This window comes from Sorex araneus, chromosome 1 (assembly GCF_027595985.1).
Source record: "Sorex araneus isolate mSorAra2 chromosome 1, mSorAra2.pri, whole genome shotgun sequence".
In the NCBI taxonomy this organism is placed as follows: domain Eukaryota; kingdom Metazoa; phylum Chordata; class Mammalia; order Eulipotyphla; family Soricidae; genus Sorex; species Sorex araneus.
This window is the reverse complement of record NC_073302.1, coordinates 376,283,345-376,303,532: the sequence shown is the minus strand read 5'-3', so window position 1 is coordinate 376,303,532 and position 20,188 is coordinate 376,283,345. Positions and strand designations below refer to the sequence as shown.

The following is a 20,188-nucleotide window of genomic DNA, read 5'->3' as shown; positions in this document are numbered from 1 at the left end:
AATAATCCACCAAAATGTTCAAGACAGTCCAGATAATGAATAAAGGTGGGAAAAAAAACAAAACATGGCACATAATAAGCTAAAAGTGATTCAAAATTCTGTATTGAAGTTTCCACATATATTTGTGGTTCTAAGCGACTGAATAAGTCAAAAAGAAAGTGACTATCTATGATAAGATTAAAAATTAAATAAAGAGCACACATTTTCATATCAGAATTTGTGGTGAACATTTTAGGAGTGAAGCAGATACATAGGAATCATGAACAGAAGAAAAATTAAAATCATAACTCCATAAGAACTAAGAATCATTTAATTTAGTAAACCTATGTAAGGAAACTTTCACTTGGAAAACTATATTTGAATAATATACAAAGAATTAATCTGGGGACAGAGGGATAATACAGTGGCTAGGGCACTTGCCTTACATGTAGCCAAGCCGGTTCATCACCAGCAACCTATATGGTCCCCTGAGTCCCACCAGAAGTGATTCCTCAGAAGCAAGCCCTGAGCATGGCCAGGTGTTCCACTCCCCCCATAAAAAAGGAATATTATATTTATATATAAGAATAATCTTAGAATTTATAAGTAAAGTTTAAAAAGAATTTTAAAAGTTTAAATAGTGGGCCGGAGCGTTAGCATAGCAATTAGGGTGTTTGTCTTGCACGTGGTTGACCCGGTTTTAATCCCTGGTATGTCATGTTGTCCCCTAAGCACCACCAGTAATAATTCCTGAGTGAAGAGCCAGGAGTGACAGGAGTGACATCTGAGCATCGCTGGGTATGACCCAAAAAGCAAAAAAAAAAAAAAAAAGAAAAGTTTAAAAAGTGGTTATGTGATCATCTAATAAACATATCTCATTTTTTTTTGTTTTCTTTTTGGGTCACACCTGGTGATGCACAGGGGTTACTGCTGGCTTTGCATTCAGGAATTACTCCTGATGGTCTTCGGGGACCATGTAAGATGCTGGGAATTGAACCCGGATCGGCCTCATGCAAGACAAATGCCCTACCCGCCTACCTGCTGTGCTATCGCTCCAGCTTCAAACATATCTCATTTTTAAAGCCAACATAGGTATGCAGAACATTAGGTGAAAATTAATTTTAAGATAAATATTAACATTACGTTGACAACATGATAGTTTCCAAAATATGGCTGCCACTTAAAAAGTTAAAAGCTAGCTTAACCCATATTTTTCCTATTTTTATGCTCTTGCAATTTAACTTTATGTAGAAACAATTATGTGTGTGCACATGGATTTGGTTTAAAGATCAGAACAAAGGCATACTATGCAAGATAAAGGTAATTCTTTATATTATGATTCATTCTGTTCTAAAAGACTTGCAAGTTGTTGTTTTTTTTTTTTTGTCAATTTTCTCAATGACGATACTTCTAAATCGACCCTAGCATTTTTCTACTTTAATGATACCGATGAAAAATTTTAACAAAGTATTATTAAGCTTACTACAATATAGACATGCATATATTGAATTCTTGGGGGATATACCTGGCTAGGATCTGGGCTAACTCCTGGCTCTATGCTCAGGAATCACTACTGGTGGTGCTCGGAAAACTGTATGAAGTGCCAAGGATCAAACCCAGAAAAGACTGTATGCAAGGCGACTGCCACACCTACAGTATTTTTTCTTTGACTCCCATCTAAAGTATATATTTTAGAAAGCATTTAAGACGTTCTTTAATTCACAGTTTTAAAAACTATTTTGTATATTTCTGGGCCTGCTTCATAAGCCTTAATGACTGAGGTGGAACAACAAAATGCTGTTGAGAATTTTTGATATCTAATTGAAATACAATGGAGGAATAATACAACATTTAATTTCAACTGAGAAGACAATTAAAAAAACATTTCAAATAAAAAACAGATAATATCTAATCTCTTTAAATATTGATGTTTGTAGATACCATAGGATAGGTTGATTATATGATCTTTAGCACATCTTCATAGTTGTTAATACTATAGACAGTTGTAAATAAATGCACTGTAGCACTGTCGTCCCCTTGCTCACTGATTTGCTCGAGTGGGCACCAGTAACATCTCCATTGTGAGACTTGTTGTTACTGTTTTTGGCATATGGAATATGCCATGGGTCACTTGCCAGGCTCTGCAGTGTGGGCAGGGTACTCTTGATAGTTTGCCGGGCTCTCTGAGAGGGATGGGGAAATCGAACCCAGGTCAGTCACGTGCAAGGCAAACACCTTACCTGCTGTGCTATTGCTTCAGCCCAGTGTAAATTAATAGGCAAGTTATTTTCACCATCTACATCTTGTAATATTATTTTCTAATTATTTTCTAATTTACATTTTCTAAAGGTAAATTAACTATTTAATTCTGGATTAGTTACATACAGTAATGTACTTTAAGTCATAGTGCAAATGCATTTACTGTTACATGTTCTATTAAATTTTCACCATTGAATTCAAGAGAGTTAACTGATTGAGCATCTTATCTATTCAAAAAAATATATATATATATAAGTGATGGGTGCTAGGGGGATAAATTATACAAAGTGCAAGGGTACAGGAGGAGACCAAAATTAATTGGGTTAGGAGATAAAAGGCAGGTATAAATTAGTCATCAAATGTACACTGAACTGTGTCATATACTTTGTAAGAACAAACTTGAAAAATGTACATTACATCACCCAATACATTCAGGTAATCCAAAGGATTGAGCTCATTTTTTGCATGCAGAAGTTCCAAATCCAGTCTCCAGCACCACAGAGAGCGAGTCTTCCTCTGACATACTTGACCCCTACTAGTTTCATCAAAACTCTAACAGAATACTGTATTTCATCTTTACTAATATCTGTATAACATTCCACTGTGAATATTAGGAATGAAACTCTTGAAATGCCGATATCCACATTTAGGAATAATAACTATGCTTCTATGAATTAAGTTTATTTCTAAAATGATGTCAGAGTATATACCACATAAGTAACTCTTAAATGATCATATGATAGTAAATCCTTTACTTAATAAAATAAGTATTATCAACAAGAGTTACATTTCACTAAATATGCTAAATATTTGGAATTATAATTTTACTAATCATAATTCTAAAACATCACATTTTGACATTTTCTGTAGAATAACCAAACTAAGGTTTCATGTATTTATTATTATTTTAGCAAAAAAACTTTTAATTCACTAAACATTTAACTTACAACACAATGAAACTATACAGGTTATTTAACAAGCCAACATATTGATACTCACAAAGGACTTAAAAACAACAGATTATGAAATGATCAGGATGAGCATGAATAAAAAGTATTTCCCTGCATTGAAATGAGCAGAGTTCACCACCAGAGAGTGCTCAAGCACTGCGCTGTATTGAGGAGAGCAAAGATTTATTTTCAACCTGAAAGAAATTCTCTATCAGAAATACTAGCTACATTATTAGAAGAAATGAACAGAGCTGCTGTTAATTTACTGTTATAAAATGTAACATAAATTCCATGTAAAAAATTTGTGATTGTCATTTGAGAAATCATCTGTACCTGGCCAAGAAAAAGGTGTTAGTGCTGAATATTTAAGGAAGATTTCCAAAAAACAAAAGAAGAATCATTAAAGGGTGTGTGTGTGTGTGTGTGTGTGTGTGTGTGTATTAAACCCTCTTTCTGACTACTGGGAAGGCTTAGAAACGTGCTAGAAACAAATCTGTTTTTTAATGTTACTCCAAAAATATTTCCAAAATCATCTTGTTTTGTTCTATGCTAAAATTACATTCTAATGAATATACTAAAGAAGCTTGAGACATAATATCCTGACATATTAGACTGATACATCCTTGAATTGTGCCTTCTTCTCATTGGATGAATATTTTGTTGTTAATCAAGGCCACTTTACAATGAACACAAATGTATGCTATTATAATGGATTCAATTCTAAGCTCACAAACATCCAGTCTCTCTCCTGACACCCAACTCAGACGAAAGTAAATGAATAAAAACATACACTCAAGTTTATCCTCAGGTCTTCCTCTTTCAAGAAGAGACAAGTAGCAGACGATGTCCTTCAGATGGATCACTTCTGGGGAACACGTATTTGCAGGAGAAGTACGGGGGGACGTGATGGCACCTTTATTCATTCTCAGTCCTGGAAAATAATTTCTGCCTTAATATTTTGAAATATGCTCACAGTGTTCACAAACAAATAACCAAAGAAACAGAGAATCAAAGAATATATTATGTAAAGAGCTGTATCTATATATCTTTGGCATAAATCAATATTTCTGAAACTCTTAGAGAGTCAGGTATATTCCTATGACCATTATGAAAAACTGGGACTTCTTTGGGATTTAGGGACCCAAAGCTGCTCTGGATAGGCAACCAGATAGTGGCAATCAGGAGTCTGTTGCCTGGCATGAACTTTAGACAGATTTGAATACATGAGAAGCCACTTTCTTTTTCCACCATTGTCTGCTTAGAGGATAATAATTATAAATAAACAGCTGGGAAGATACAAATATTGGCTTCTAACCCAAAAAAAGGAAGTTTGTGACAATAAGATATACCAGATGTTGATAAAAAGTACAATTATTTCATAAGGTAGCATATGTTTATAAAATATTTTTTTATATTACAAAACATTCTTTCTGTCCATCAAGGTCAACTCTGCACATTGAAAAATATCCCCAGGCCCGCTGGACCAGCGCAGTGCCCCTGCAGGCTCCCAGCACTCCGTTTTCTGGCCCCAAAAAGGGCCTACGTAGATAGCTTGACTTCACAACTCAAGGTCTTAGAAAGGGACCAGCAAAAGGAAATCAAACCAGATCAAAGAAAAGAAATAATAAAACTTAGAGCAGAAATAACAACATGGAAACCCAGAAAACAATCTGAAAGGTCAATGAAACCAAGAGCTGGTTCTTTGAGAAAATAAACAAGCGTGATAAACCACTAGCAAAATTCACACAGAGAGAGAGAGAACCCTAATAAACCGAATCAGGAATGAATAGGAGGACATCACAACAGAAACCAATGAAATTCAAAAGATCATCAGAGACTACTTTGACAGTCTGTATGCCACAAAACAAGAGAACCTAAAAGAAATGGATAAATTCCTTGATTCCTACAATATTCCAGGACTGAACCAAGAAGATTTGGAATACCTAAACAGACCCATTAATATAAAGGAAATTGAAGCTGTAATCAAAAGTCCGTCCAAAAACAAAAGCCCAGGTCCAGATGGACTCACTAGCGAATTCTTCCAAACATTTAAAGAGGACCTGTTGACAGTTCTCCTCAAGCTTTTCCAGGAAATTGAACAAACAGGAACTCTCCCAAACAGTTTCTATGAGGCACATATCTCCCTAATACCAATAGCAAACAAAGACACCACTAACAAAGAAAATTATAGACCAATATCCCTGATGAACAGTGATGGGAAGATCCTTAAAAAAAGTTAGTAAATAGAATCCAAAAATTCATCAAAAAGATCATACACCACGACTAAGTGGGATTCATCCCAAGGATGCAAGGATGGTTAAACATACAGAAATCAATCAACATAATTCATCATATCAACAAAAGTAAAGATAAAAAACATATGATCATATGCATATGATGCAGAGAAAGCATTTGACAAGGTCCAACACCCATTTATGATGAAAACTCTCACCAAAATGGGTTTTGAAGGAACTTTCCTCAAGAAAAAAAAAGCCATCTACCACAAACTCATTGCGAGCATTATCCTCAATGGGGAAAAATTGAGGGCCTTTCCTCTAAGATCAGGGACAAGCAAGGAAGCCCACTCTCACCACTTCTGTTCAATATAGTACTGGTAGTACTTGCAATAGCAGTTAGGCAAGAAAAATATATTAAGAGCATCTAGATAGGAAAGGAAGAAATCAAAACCTCACTATTCACAGATGATATGATACTATATCTAGAGAAGCCTAAAGCCTATACCAAGAAACTCTTAGAAACAATAGACATGAACAGTAAAGCCACAGGCTATAAAATAAATACCCAAAAGTCCATGGCCTACTTATATGCAAATAATGAGACAGAGGAAAGCAATATCAAAATAGCATTCTTGTTCACAACCGTGCCCCAGAAAATAAAGTACCTCAGAATCAGCTTAAATAAGTAAGTAAAGGACCTGTACAAAGAAAACTATAAAACACTACTCCATGAAATAAAAGAGGACATGAGGAAATAGAAACATATCCCTGCTCATGGATAGGGAGAGTCAACACTGTCAAAATGGCAATACTCCTCAGAGCACTATACAGATTCAATGTGATCCTTATAAGGATACCCATGAAATTCTACAAAGAAATGGATCAAGCAATCCTGAAATTCATATGGAACAACAAATGCCCACGGATAGCTAAAGCAATTCTTGGGAAAAGAAGATGAGAAGCATCACCCTCCCAATTGTTAAACTCTACTAAAAAGTGGTAACAATTAAAACAGCATGATATTGGACAAAGGCAGAGCCGCAGACCAATGAAACAGAGTGGAATATTCCTACACACAAATATATGATCATCTAATCTTTGATAAGGGGGCAAGAAATGTGAAGTGGAGCAAGAAGAGCCTCTTTAACAAATGGTGCTGGCATAACTGGACAACCACATGCAAAAGAATGGGCTTAGACCTCGACCTAACACCATGCACAAAAGTCAGATCAAAATGGATTAAAGACCTCAACACCAGACAACAATCCATAAGATCCATAAGATGCATTGAAGACATGGTCGACAAAACCCTCCACAATTCTGAAGCTAAATTTATCTTCAAAGATGACATGCAACTGATCAACCAAGTGGAAGCAGACAAACACATGAGACTTTATGAAGCTCAGAAGCTTCTGCACCTCAAAAGATACAGTGACCAGAATACAAAGACAATCTAGAGAATGGGAAAGGATATTCACCCAATGCTCATCTGATAAGAGGTGTATTTCAAGGGTATATAAGGCACTGGTTGAATTCTACAAGAAGAAAACATCCAACCCATCAAAACATGGGGCAAAGAAATGAACAGAAACTTTCTCAAGGAAGAAATACGAATGGCACAAGGCACATGAGAAAATGCTTTCATCACTAATCATCAGGGAGAAGCAGATCAAAACAACTATGAGATACCATTTCACACCAGAGAGACTGGCACACATCCAAAAGAACAAAAGCAACCAGTGTTGTTGTGAATGTGGGGAGAAATGGACCCTCCTACACTACTGGTTGGAATGCCTGCCGACTGGTTCAGCCCTTTTGGAAAACAGTATGGTCGCTTCTCAAAAAAATTAGAAATTGAGTTCTCATTTGACTAGCAATACTACTTCTGGGAATATATCCTGGAAAGGCAAAAATGTATAGTTGAAATGACATCTGCACTTGTATGTTCATTGCAGCACTGTTTACAATAGCCAGATGTGGAAAAAACCTGAGTGCCCTAAAACAGATGACTGGTTACAGAAACTTTGTTATATCTACACAATGGAATACTATGCAGCAGTTAGAAAAGATGAAGTCATGAAATTTGCATATAAGTGGATCAACGTGGAAAGTATGTTAAGTGAAATGAATCAGAAAGAGAGACAGACATAGAAAGATTGCACTCATCTGTGAAATATAAAATAACAGAATGGGAGACTAACACCCAAGAATAGTAGAAATAAGTACCAGGGGGTTTGCTCCATGGCTTGGAAGCTGGCCTCAGATGCTGGGGGAAAAGGCAGTTCAGATAGATAAGAGAACATTAAGTAAACTGTGGTTGGAGGACCCGCTCGGGAGGGGAGATGCATGCTGAAAGTAGACTATAGATTGAACACGATGGCCACTCCAAACCTCTGTCCCAGACCACAACACGCAAAAGGAGAGAGAGAACAAAAGGGAATGCCCTGCCACAGAGGTGGGGCGAGGTAGGGAGTGTGGGATGGGTGGGTGGGAGGGATACTGGAATCATCGGTGTTGGAGAATGGGCACTGGTGGAAAGATGGGTACTTGAGCATTGTATGACTGAAACACAAGCACAAAAATATGTAAATCTGTATGTGTACCCTCACGGCGATTCACTAATAAAAAATAATAAATTTAAAGAAATATTCCAAGGATAGAGCTAGAGAGAGAGTACAGCAGGGAGGGCAATTGCATTGTACACAGCCAACCTGACATGGATCATCATCACCCTTTATCGCATATGGTCCCCCAGGGCCACCAGTGTTATCCCTGAGTGCAGAACCAGGAGTAACCAGCAGAACTAGGTGCCACTCAAAATCCCATTCCCTCCTGCCTCTCCCCCTTATACACACACACACACACACACACACACACACACACACACACACACCAAACAGAAAAACAAACATTCCCAGGAGAAAGAGAATAAAAACAGATATCTGAATAAACAGGGCCAAATTAAATGAAATAAGATATAACATATGAATTAAGTTCTTGATTTATTTCTGAAACCCTTCACTTTGTATATACTAAAACACTGGTAAGAAATTAAATTCCTAGTCACAACAGTACACAGTTTTAGATTATCTAGCAACGTTAATTAAACTAACACTTACTGATAAGAGCCAGTAATTCCAGTTTACAGAGCAAACTCTGAAACCACACTTTATAAGTAACTGCAAAACCTGAAATCAAATCTTTGTTATCTCATAGAAAATTTGGTCTTCGGAAGCAGAAAGACTATATAGTTACAAGCTTCTTAATCAAGTATACATTCCTGGAATGTAAAGAAGAACCCCAATCAAAGAGTCTAGAAGCCTCTTATTGCTTTGCACAACTTAGTGGAATTACATTTCTATCTATTTTCTGTTTTGATTTTCCAGCTTGTGTTTTTTTGTGTTTTGTTTTGTTTTTTTTTTTTTTTTTTTTGTAATTGGATTTTGGACTCAGCGCTGCTCAGGGTTTCCTCCTGGCTCTGTGCCCAGAGATCACTTCTGATGATACTCAGGGGACTATATGTGATCTGAGAAATCAAAGTGGAGGTCATCTGCTAGCACCAAAAGCAAGTTAGCCACAGTACTTTTCTCGTGATCTTTTAGATCATTTCTTTTGATACAAAACTATAATTGAATATCTGACATCTCCTTCAACTACCTGAAAATATCAAGACTGTAATATTATGCTTGTAAAAAGAAATCATTCATCTTATCTAGGGTGATGTTACTACAATTAAAATGCACTAGTACTGCAGGTAGGGTGCTTGCCTGGTGGGATCCCTTGGTTGGACCCCCAGCACCGCGCTTGGTACCCTGAGCATTGCCAGAAGAAATCCCTTCGCATAGATTAAGGAAAAGATGCTGAACACTGCTAGGCATGATCTTAGAATTAAAATTAAAGACAATTCCGAGTTTTGTAAAATAAGTAATTCCAATTTAAACAACTACAGTTCAGCCAGCAGCATGAATAAGCAGTTCAAACTTGTGAGAAAAAAAAAATAACGCTACTGGCCTTTGACATAGCCATATATTTCAGACTTGAAGAATACAGCACTTGAATTATATCCAGATAAACTATGACCTACTCATCCTGTCTGATGAGCTAATCCTGTCTTCTGTGCTTCCCCTTATGACACTGAGATGACTTAATTACCTTGATTTAACTACTTTATAAAGAAACTCAGAGCAAAACAAGAAAAATGAGAAAAGATCACAGTGTCATTCATTGAAAAGGATCCCACATAGATTAAACATTGCACTCATATAGAACACATTATTTTGTTTTTGAACATATTGAGTTAATATTTTATTAGCAGTTTTAATAATATCAACTATAAACATTTAGATAATGTGAGGATCCTATGAATTTCTACTAAGTGTTCCTGTATTGAACATGAACATTCACAAATACAATTTACAGTTAGAGAACCACCTTTCTAAATATATTACTTCACTAAATATCTTTTTGTTAGCAAATATGAGTAAATTTTTCATTTTCTGTTCAGAACATGTAAGCTAATTTTTGTATCATGCATTTATGTTGCAGTTTTACATTAGGATATATATAAAGGGATGCAGAAGCATATATTAAAATACAATATTATTTGTTGAAGTTTAATTACAGCTACACTTGAGAGGAAAAATGTATTTTTAATATCTACTCATAGAAAATATAAAATGGAAATATTTTTCAAATTTATTTCAAAGCAAAAATATTTGTACTAATTGACTTTACTAAGTTTTGAGATACTTTAGAGAGACAAAACCTCAGAGGGGATTTCCTCCTGTTCCCACCCTCTTTTTTAGGGGCAGCCCATTTTCACTTATAGTAAAATATTTTTCATGTTTTTGTTTAATTTTCTGAAAATAGGCTCCAAGTTTCCCATCTGTCTTCAAAAAGGCTGACTTCTCATCCTTTCTACCACTGTCATCCCATCGCACATCAATTTGTTCGAGCGGGCACCAGTAACGTCTCTCATTGAGAGACTTACTGTTACTGTTTTTGGCATATCCAATATGCACGGGTAGCTTGCCAGGCTCTACCATGCGGACTCCATACTCTCAGTAGCTTGCCGGGCTCTCCAAGAGGGACAGAGGAATCGAACTGGGCTTGGCCGCGTGAAAGGCGAAAGCCCAACCTCAGTGCTATCGCTCCAGCCCCAGTGTCCTATTGCTTTAAGTGCTTCTGGATAATAGAATGTGCAACACACAGGAGAGGAGACAAATGGCAAAAAGGAAGCCACTAAAATAACTACCACTAAAGTTATTTTTTTTTCCTTTCTCTCAATGTGGTTGGAAATATTTCCCACTTCTTATCTCCCTATATGACAGGGTGAAGTCCTGAAGGAGTGTCCTATTGCCTTTTTTTTCTCTTTTTGGGTCACGCCCAGTGATGCTCAGGGGTTATTCCTGGATCTACACTCAGGAATCACCCCTGGCGGTGCTCAGGGGACCATACAGGATGCTGGGAATCAAACCCAGGTCGGCCGCATGCAAGACAAATGCCCAACCCGCTGTGCTATTGCTCCAGCCCCAGTGCTCTATTGCTTGTAAGTGCTTCTGGATATTAGAATGTGCAACACACAGGAGAGGAGACAAATGGCAAAAAGGAAGCCATGGGCCTGGTTCCTTGATTAAAGCTCCTCACCTGAATGGTAACAGCATGCTAGATACTTCAATAGCATCAACTGGTTCTGACAAAGATCCCAATTCTATCTCTCATTAACGGTGACACTTCAACCCATGCATTCATCTATGAAATTATCTTTTTACAAGCAGAACTGAAAATGAAGCTAAGCAAAACTAAGCTTGTTCTTTTACCTTAAGGATTTTTTTATGTAGATCTGAAATTCAGGTGATTGATTAATACCCAATTTTAAAGGTTCTCTGACTCACCTACTGCTATGCTGCTCTCAACATTTCCTCACAAAAGTAAAGCTCCTACTCACGCTTGCTTTTATGTCTACATAGTTCCATAAAACTAAATATGTTTAATATATTAGAGTCTGAACTGTAAGTTTTGTTTATTACAAAATACAAAAAAAATAAAGTGAAAAACAGGATGACAATTGAAGTATATTATAATTACTAGGGAAAACACTGCCTTTTAGAAGATTTTATTTTACCTCTGCTGATTTGGGCTATATATAAAAATATAGATAGATATCCCATTTTAATGATCAAAAAAGTTAATGTTAGTCAAATGAAATTTTTCAAATTATATTTCCAGCCTTATGATTTTAACTGTATTTAAAAACTAGAGGCTCCATTTCTTGTATTAACAACCTACAAATATTGTTTGAATAGGGCTGGAGAGAGAATACAGTGTGTAGGAGATTTGTCTTTCATGCAGCTGACCTGGGTATAATCTCTGGATCCTTATGAGCCATGAGTAAATCTCGAGCACTGCTGGGTATGCTCATAAACCAAAGGAAAAATATTTTTTCTAGTATATTAATTCCAGTCTCAAAATTCAATTATTAGCAAATAACCCTGGGTACATCTTTAATGATGCCTTTTGCTTCTGTTTTATTTTTAAGCACATTTCAGATAAAGAAAAGAAGCATTATCTATAAATTTCATTGTTTCCCTCCATCTATAAACCTAAAATGCTCAAAACTAATAACATGAATTACATGTTTATGCATGCAGAGAAATAAAATTCTCTGGCAGTTTGGCCATTTCATTTTTTATATTGGTTCAATTTACAAAAATTTATCAAGCTTATGAAGCAATTTGTCACATAGTACAGTCATATTTACAAAACCCACATTATACTTATGAGAATCTTAGACAATCAACAGCAAGGACAGTAAGCTAGCATTATACATTTCATGATTTTCATGCATAACTTCTAATCATTCTAGTCTTCCAATAGTATTGTAATAATTTTAATGCTTACACAAGCTGGGAGAAAAGTGAGATAGTTTGGCTATAAATCAACAAAGAATATAAAATAGATGTATCCGTCCTCCAGTCAAAATGAGAGGTGAAATATAATGCCCAATGAGTTTCTGGGGTCGGCAAAGTCATTCTTAGAGCACACTCTAGATTTTATTTATTTGGACACTGGAAACCCCATCCTCCAAACAAGAAATGGTAAAGAATAGGCCTTGAAGTGAATGTCTTTTGAAAGTAATGTTCTAGGACAATCAAATTCTGTGAACAAACAATAATAACTATGGTCCTAGATGAGTGCCAGTGACATTATAAAACAGTGGTCTCTTTAACCTTACAATTCTATTTTAGAGACAAGAGGTAGAAAGTCAGAGAGTTAAGCAAACTAGTGATAGACACATAACAATCCCAGTGGTAAGAATTGAAGACAGGTCATGTAACTCCAAATCTATGCTTTTTCAAACGAAGTAAATCAGAACTTGTCTTTATAAATCCTATACAACAGCAACAAAGAGAAATTTTCTATAGAGAGAATCTTAAACAGTCGTGTTAACCATGACACTATTAACTACACAAATGTGGACAGTATAAATGATAAATTTAATCTTTATAGTGTAATTGAATTTAAAATCAAATTTTAATGGATCCATGTGACTACCATAACAGAGATTATAGGTACATTTAAAAGTTGGTATAATTACTCTTAGTACTTGGATAAATGTAAACACATAAATAAAACCAGCACAGATTTTTAAAAAATGCTAAAAAAAGGCTATTCTACCAGTATTTAATATTTGCTCCACTAAAAAGAAATTTTGATAATACTCCTACAGTGTTACTGCTCTCTTTCAAAATGTGTGGTGACACCTTTGAATTTGATCTTTAACCCATATATGCAAGCTAAAACACTGGAAATTTAATAGCTGGTGTTTATTAAGCACTTAAAATATACCTAATTCATTATAGACTTTGAGTTCCACATTACCCAGTAGGAAAGATGCAATTATTATCTTCATTTTGCATTTGAAGAAATAGAAGCAAAGTGCTGCATCCACAATTCACAAAGCAATCTAGACTGGGACTGTGTGCTTTAAGTGTAATTCTGTGCAGCGAAAAAAAGTGACTCTCAAAAAATGACTTTTTGATTTAAGGATATATTTTAGAAGACTGTTACGAGAGCATGCATTGATTATTTCCTAACCTTTGGAAGGAAAGTAGAAATCTTGGCTATGGGAAAAGCACTGAAATTCCATCTTCCGTTCACAATATGCCTTAGGCCACCTCTCAAAATTCCCTGTTTGTGAGTATGTGTATTTGTGTTTACATTGTTATACTTACATACATACCTACCTTCATTAACACATATTTGGTTTTGTTTTTAGGGGCCACAACCAGCAGTGCTCAGTGCTTAACTTAGTACTGAACTCCTGGTTCTGCACTCAGGGATCACTCCCGGTGGTTGTCAAAGAACCAGGGATGAGGTCCCAGGGATCAAAATCAGGTTGGCCACGTGCAAGGAAAGTGGCCTTTCCATTGCACTCCCTGCTTTTTACCAGCACTTTCTGATCGAGAAATGAATTATACTAATTTTTTTATCTGTGTTTACTAACAAGTGTGGAACTAGGATGCCCTTTGCAAACATACACGTGCTTAAATATTAATGACTATTAATTTGTTGTATATAAACAATTCTAGGCATTGGGGATAATTCGATGAATGAAGATGATGAAAAATCCCAATTATATAGGGCTTTCATTCTATGTTTTTAAAATAAAGGATCAATACAAATGCATAATTTCTAATCATTACAAAGCATTTAAAAATACTACAAATTAAATAGTGTTTTGATTAATTTTGGACTTATCTTATTTTTCTTTATTAGAATATCAAACTCTCAGAGATACCAGCAAGCTACCGAGAGTATCCTGCTCGAATGGCAAAGCCTGGCAAGCTACCCAGGACGTATTCGATATGCCAAAAACAGTAACAAGTCTCACGATGGAAACATTACTGGTGCCCAGTCAAGCAAATTGATGAACAACAGGACTACAGTGCTACAGAATCTCAAAAACTATACATTTTATTTGTAAACATGACAATGCACCTATCTTAAGCCATTAAGTTGCAATTAAAAATACAAAGGATTTTAAGCATATGGTTTATAAGACTCTTAAGATAGCATTCATTATTTCATAATCTTTAGAAGAAAGAAAATTAGAAATCCCAACTATGGGAAAGAGTTCTAAAATTCCATCAACAATAAAAAGTCCTTTATTCTGGAGAATAAATGCTAAAGACTTGAAGGACAAAATTTAATTTGGAATACTTAGATAAGTTAAGAGGCCAGTGTTCACAAGTCTAGTATTCACAAACCCAGTTATAATTAAATGGGGTGATTAGAGGTAATGTTTCCTTTGTTACCAATAAAGGAATTATTTATTATGAATAGGGCCTTGAAGTAATAAAGGTGTTTTGTTGTTGTTGCTGCTTGATGTTGCTATTGTTTTCTAGTTGCAGCGAAGAAATTGCTGAATAAAAATTCTTCTGGAGGGCCAGGGATACTGTTCAGAAACATAGCATTTGCTTTCCATGTATTAGGTCCTGGAATTGATCAAACATAACTCCAAGAAGAAAAAGTTGTGGTGGAGTAAAATAATTTATGAATTTACTATTAATGGTAATAATTATTAAAAAGTGTAATTATTATACTCTAGAAGCAAAAGAAACAGAATCATTGATATAAATAAATGCTAACTGACCAATAAGAATACATTTTATCTTTATTTCTAGGGAATTTTCATGTAGGTATATAAAGTGTATAACCTATAATAATTGTGGTCAATGGTAAAAGTATATTTACATTCCACTTTAAAGTATGTTTATGTGGTGGGGAATGGTGGCAGTCAGAGGCTCCTCCTGACTCTGTGCTCGCCTATTGCTCCCAGCAATGTTCCTGGGACATTTGGTGTTGGGGTCAACAGTATAGAAGCAGAATGCCTTAACCTCAGTTCTATCTCTTCCCTTTTCTCAACAATACCTTTCAACTCCCTCTGTGGCAAGAACCTCCCATGTCACAGTTCACCTTGCTCTTTAGATTGTGATTTTCAGCACTTTGTCTGCTATACACATGATAGAAACTGAAGTAGCTGAGTAGACACACACAGAAAAATTATAAAGCTACCTTAGAACACATACACACACATACATACACAAGGTAAAATATACTTTTAAAGTCCTCAAGACAGTCCTGATAAGCTTAATAGCTTCTTCTCAGCAGTTAATGAAGTGTGTCTTTTGGCAAGACTATTCAGTAAGGTCATTTGGCAAAAGAATGTTTTCCCAAAGGTTCAAGTACCTCATTTTCATTGTACAATTTTCTGTTCTACATTTGCTTAACTTCCTTGCAGACAAAATGAAAGTTTTTCCTTTTAGTTCAAAGAAAAAAGTAACTATGGCATAAATTTTGCACAGAAACCATGAGACGAGATCAATTTTATTACGGATTTGTTGCTTAACCAAACAAGTCAATGAAACATTGTCAAATCAGGTGGCTGGTAAGGGTTCTTGGGGGCCAAAGAAAAGCTTGAACTGTACAAATAGTTGTAGTTATTCTTAATCTTCAATATTTACTTTAACCTTTTATAATTTACGCTCATCTCCCTTCATAAGAGTTTTCTTGCCATTGGTAGTATCATCATTTATTGACTTAGGTCATAAAAATGGCTTTTCTTTCTTTGCTCTTTTTCTCTCCTGCATAACACTCGATTCTTATCAAAAGGAAATTTTTATCTGTGTCCTTAGCTACTTCTCTGGCCATTTTTTCAGCTGTTCTCTTTCAGTCACTTCACCAGTACATCCCAACTGAGATAAAGCATAACCCAAAGTTCTCAGCACTTCAAGTAAATCTTACTCACAACCTCCTAAGTGCATAAGGTGTCAAATCATGCTTGCAACCTTCCTCCAACTCCATCTTCAGAGTAAACTCAAAATTCCCAAAGCCATGTCTACTTTTTTCCCTGTAACCGTCATCAAATATGACATCCTTATGAACCTTCTTTCAGTTTTCATCAGTCACGAGGAACCCAGACTTCAGATAAGCTTCGGCTTCAAGCTATACTTTCAATCCTCTTTTCTGATTCAGTTTACTCAATAGTATTCATTAGTAAATGACATACTCACTTATTGATTAGTCTGTTCCTTCACACTAGAGTATATGACTACTTGGACTCTATTTTTGTACTGATGTACCCAAAGTGATTAAATATTTTAAGATCCATTGAATGTGGTAAATAATTATGAATGAAAAAATATTGACTGTTTAATTGCTCATGCACTGGTATTTTAACAGGGCAGTTTTAAATATAGATAAATAAATGTGTGCATGCACATATGTATATACATTACGGGAATCCTTACCCATCCTCTGTCATCTGTATATGCCAACTTCTAAACCTAATTTCAATTTATGGTTAAAAAAACTATCAGGTGATAAATCAGATAACATAGGTCATGGTACTTTTTAATTATATTTTAATTGATAACCTAATTGTTTTCTTGGTCCTGAATGGCTCTCAGTTTTTTTACAGAATCTCTTGCACATAATTCATGTATATAATGCAAATAATGTATAGCTATATATAGAAAGTAAGACATAAATAAATAAATGTCAGTAGGATCAGCATAATTTAATTTAAAGAGTACTAATAAACTCTTTTTCCTCTTTAAAAAATATTAAGAACTCCTGCACTTACCTATGTCTAAAATTGACCATTTGCAATAACAGCAAAATCTTGCACTGACTACAAATTGGATTTTTACTTTTACAGTCAACATTTTCATTACTAGAATATATAGTTTTAGTATTTGAACCAGTCAATAAACCATATTACATTCCCTTTAGATTACAAAAAAACTTTTTTCCATTTGTTTGTTTGTTTGCTTTTGAGCCACACCTGACTATGCTCAGTACTTAGTCCTGGCTCTATACTCAGGGATTGCTCAGGATTCACTATTATTGACTTCAGGGATCATATATGTTTCCAGGGATTAAACCATGATTAACTGCATAGAAGGCAAGGGCCCTATCTGCTGTACTCTCTCTCTCTCCAGTCCCAAATTACCATAGTCTTAGAGAACTTATCGATTACTGACGACTGCTAATAGTTTCTGTTCTCTCCAATAGAAAAGATAATTCAATTAAGGAAACGTAATTCCCTGATTGTCTGTGTAGATTTGTTATGGTAGGAAGAGCATGGACAAGAATACATAAGTTGCTCTCCAAGACGCAGGTGGTGTAACTTTCAAGAGAGAATCAAATTCGAATTTCTCTTGCACACTTCTAAACATCTCATCTTATGATCCCTGCTTTTCTGGCATGGGACACATCTCTCATTATTGGATTAGAATACTGTATTCATTGAGATTATGACATAAGAACAGAGGTAACATGTAAGAAAGCAGATTCCTGATAACTGGAGCAAACTTAATTCATAACAAATAATTGGATATGAGAAGAGTTTGGGATAAATATCAGAAATATTTTTTCTGAGATAAAGAAATAGACCTAAGGCACATTGTATAAGTTGCATGTCATGGTCCAATTCAAACAAATAAACAAATGTTGCAAAGATGAGAAAGATGGTCTATATTTTGAATAGGAGCAATAGAATGCTATTTCTGTATTATAAAAAATATTTTAGAGGTAGGAAGTTTGGACCAAGCTGGGACAATGCTAATCAAAGCCTATGACACAAATAAAAATGAATCAAACTGACACCAGAATGTTTGGGAACTTAGAATGAATAAAAAGAGAACATTTTGTCATGAAATAAACATGAGGAGTGAAGAAGTGATTGGAGGAAGAGTTCAGAATTTTAGGGTTGGAGAACTGAAAGACACTTAAATAGATCATTTCACTCACCAAGAAAGATGAGAGTAATAGAAGCAAGTTGGGGTAATATAATTATTTGGCTCTCACGCATATATAATTTGATATTTTATTGGACATCCTGATGAAAGTTCTATCTACAATGTGGTTAATACATATTCTTTATAAAATGAAGAAATAATTTTGGGTAGTATGAGAAATAACTGAGATATTTTATGCCAGATTGCATGTTTTTTGTATGATACAAAAAAGAACCATCTTTTGAGAATAAGTGAAATGATTTGCATAAACTAAAGGAGGCTTGATAAATGGAACCTAATTGATTTATGAGACAATACTAAGAATAAAGAGTTTTGCAAAATATTTTTTTTAAGTTAAGGAGGTGTTGAAGCCATGTTAAAGCTGGAGGTTAAGAATTTATAGTGGCAGCAGTATGAATATTTATTAAATTTCTCTCTGGTTATGTTCAATGTTAAAGTCAGAGGGACTAAAATATGAGATCATAATACTGATTCATGTTGAGAGTTTGTGAACCATTTGCAGAAAAACAGGCTCCCAATGACTGAAGAAACATGTAAAAAGGAAAGCTACATGATAAATTCCAAACATTAGGAATAAGTTCAAAAATTAAAAGATCAACATGGGATTTATAGAAATAATCATCTTATATTTCAGTGAGTGATAAGAGGCATTTATATTTCAAGACAATATTTAAAGAATTAAATCATCTATGGTCTAAAATGCCATATGAATCATTATGTAATGCAAGCCCAATAAAATAGAGCTACAAATTCACACCACATTGAAACTAATTGATAATTATTTTTAAATGATTATTTAATGAAAGCAGAATAGTTTGCTTTTTTATATCTTGTACTTGATTATTTTTAACTAGCAAGGATAGTTTTTCCTTTCTGTTTTATTTTATTTTTTAAATGGAAGGGTCTTACTCAGTTGTTTTACAAAATTAAGAATAGCTGTCCAGACCCGCTGTCATGCCCACAATTTGCTCCAGGCACCATCTTAGCGCAACAACAGACCTGGCTCAGAGACACAGCAGCAAGTCCCAGAAGACACCACAGCACTGGAGATCTCTCTGGGCCCCATACAGGGCCAGTTTCATCTGGGCACACCAGATGGAGCAAGTGTGCTCTCCCAGGCTACTCCAGATGGAATCCTGGTGATCAGGAGTTTCTACAAGCAAGCTTCTGTTAGGGCTGGACTGAGCTACCAGGATGAGCCCAGTGGTTTGGATGAGGTTGAACATATTCTTTTGGCTGCCTTAGTAAATAATTTCCTAAATTATAACAATTGTCAGTCTTTTCTCACAGATCCCTGGTTCTGCTTAAGCCTGTTTGTTGTCAGTATGCAGATCTGAGGTAATAAGCCTGTTTGTTGACAGTATGTAGATCCTACATTGTTTTCCTGTATGCAGAATAACTTTGCATGATCTTCCAGTAACTCCTTTGGTGACTGTATTGTGCTCTTAATTGGTGATTGTATTGCACCCATAAGAGTTTCCATGATCAATAAAAGGAGATTACGGGGTTCTCTACCTTTGTCTAAGAGTCAGAGAGAATCTAGACCCTCCATGAAATACATTTCTTCCGAGTTCCTTGTCTCAGTGCCTCTGACTGCAGAAATGTTCACGCAACAGCTTCCCCCCTCCCCTACCCCCATATGTGGGTTCCAGGACTAAATCACCAGGACGCATGGCGGTAGAGGACCTGGGCTGCCCATCCCCAGGTCCCTGCCTACCCAGTAGACTAGATGTCATGCCCACAACTTGCCTCCTTAGCAACCAACAGCCATCTTAGCAACCAACAGCCCTGGTCCAGAGATTCCCAATTGAATCCCAAAATGTATTAGTGCCATACAGAGATGTCTCTGGAACCCAATCATTTACAATCTAGAAATTTACATTTACAGTCACGGCCTTGTGAGCTCTCATGATATTCAAAATGAGCAATCAAAAATAAA

At 35.5% G+C, this 20,188-nt stretch overlaps 1 protein-coding gene across 2 annotated transcripts in view; it reads right to left on the bottom strand.

Moving 5' to 3' along the window:
• DGKB (diacylglycerol kinase beta) overlaps positions 1-20,188 on the bottom strand; it is a 743,388-nt gene that overhangs the window by 548,729 nt on the left and 174,471 nt on the right. For both annotated transcript variants that reach the window (XM_055124198.1, XM_055124199.1), the window contains one exon: positions 3,979-4,119. In XM_055124198.1, coding sequence (XP_054980173.1) covers positions 3,979-4,119 — 141 coding nt within the window. The remainder of the gene's footprint in view (positions 1-3,978; positions 4,120-20,188) is intronic.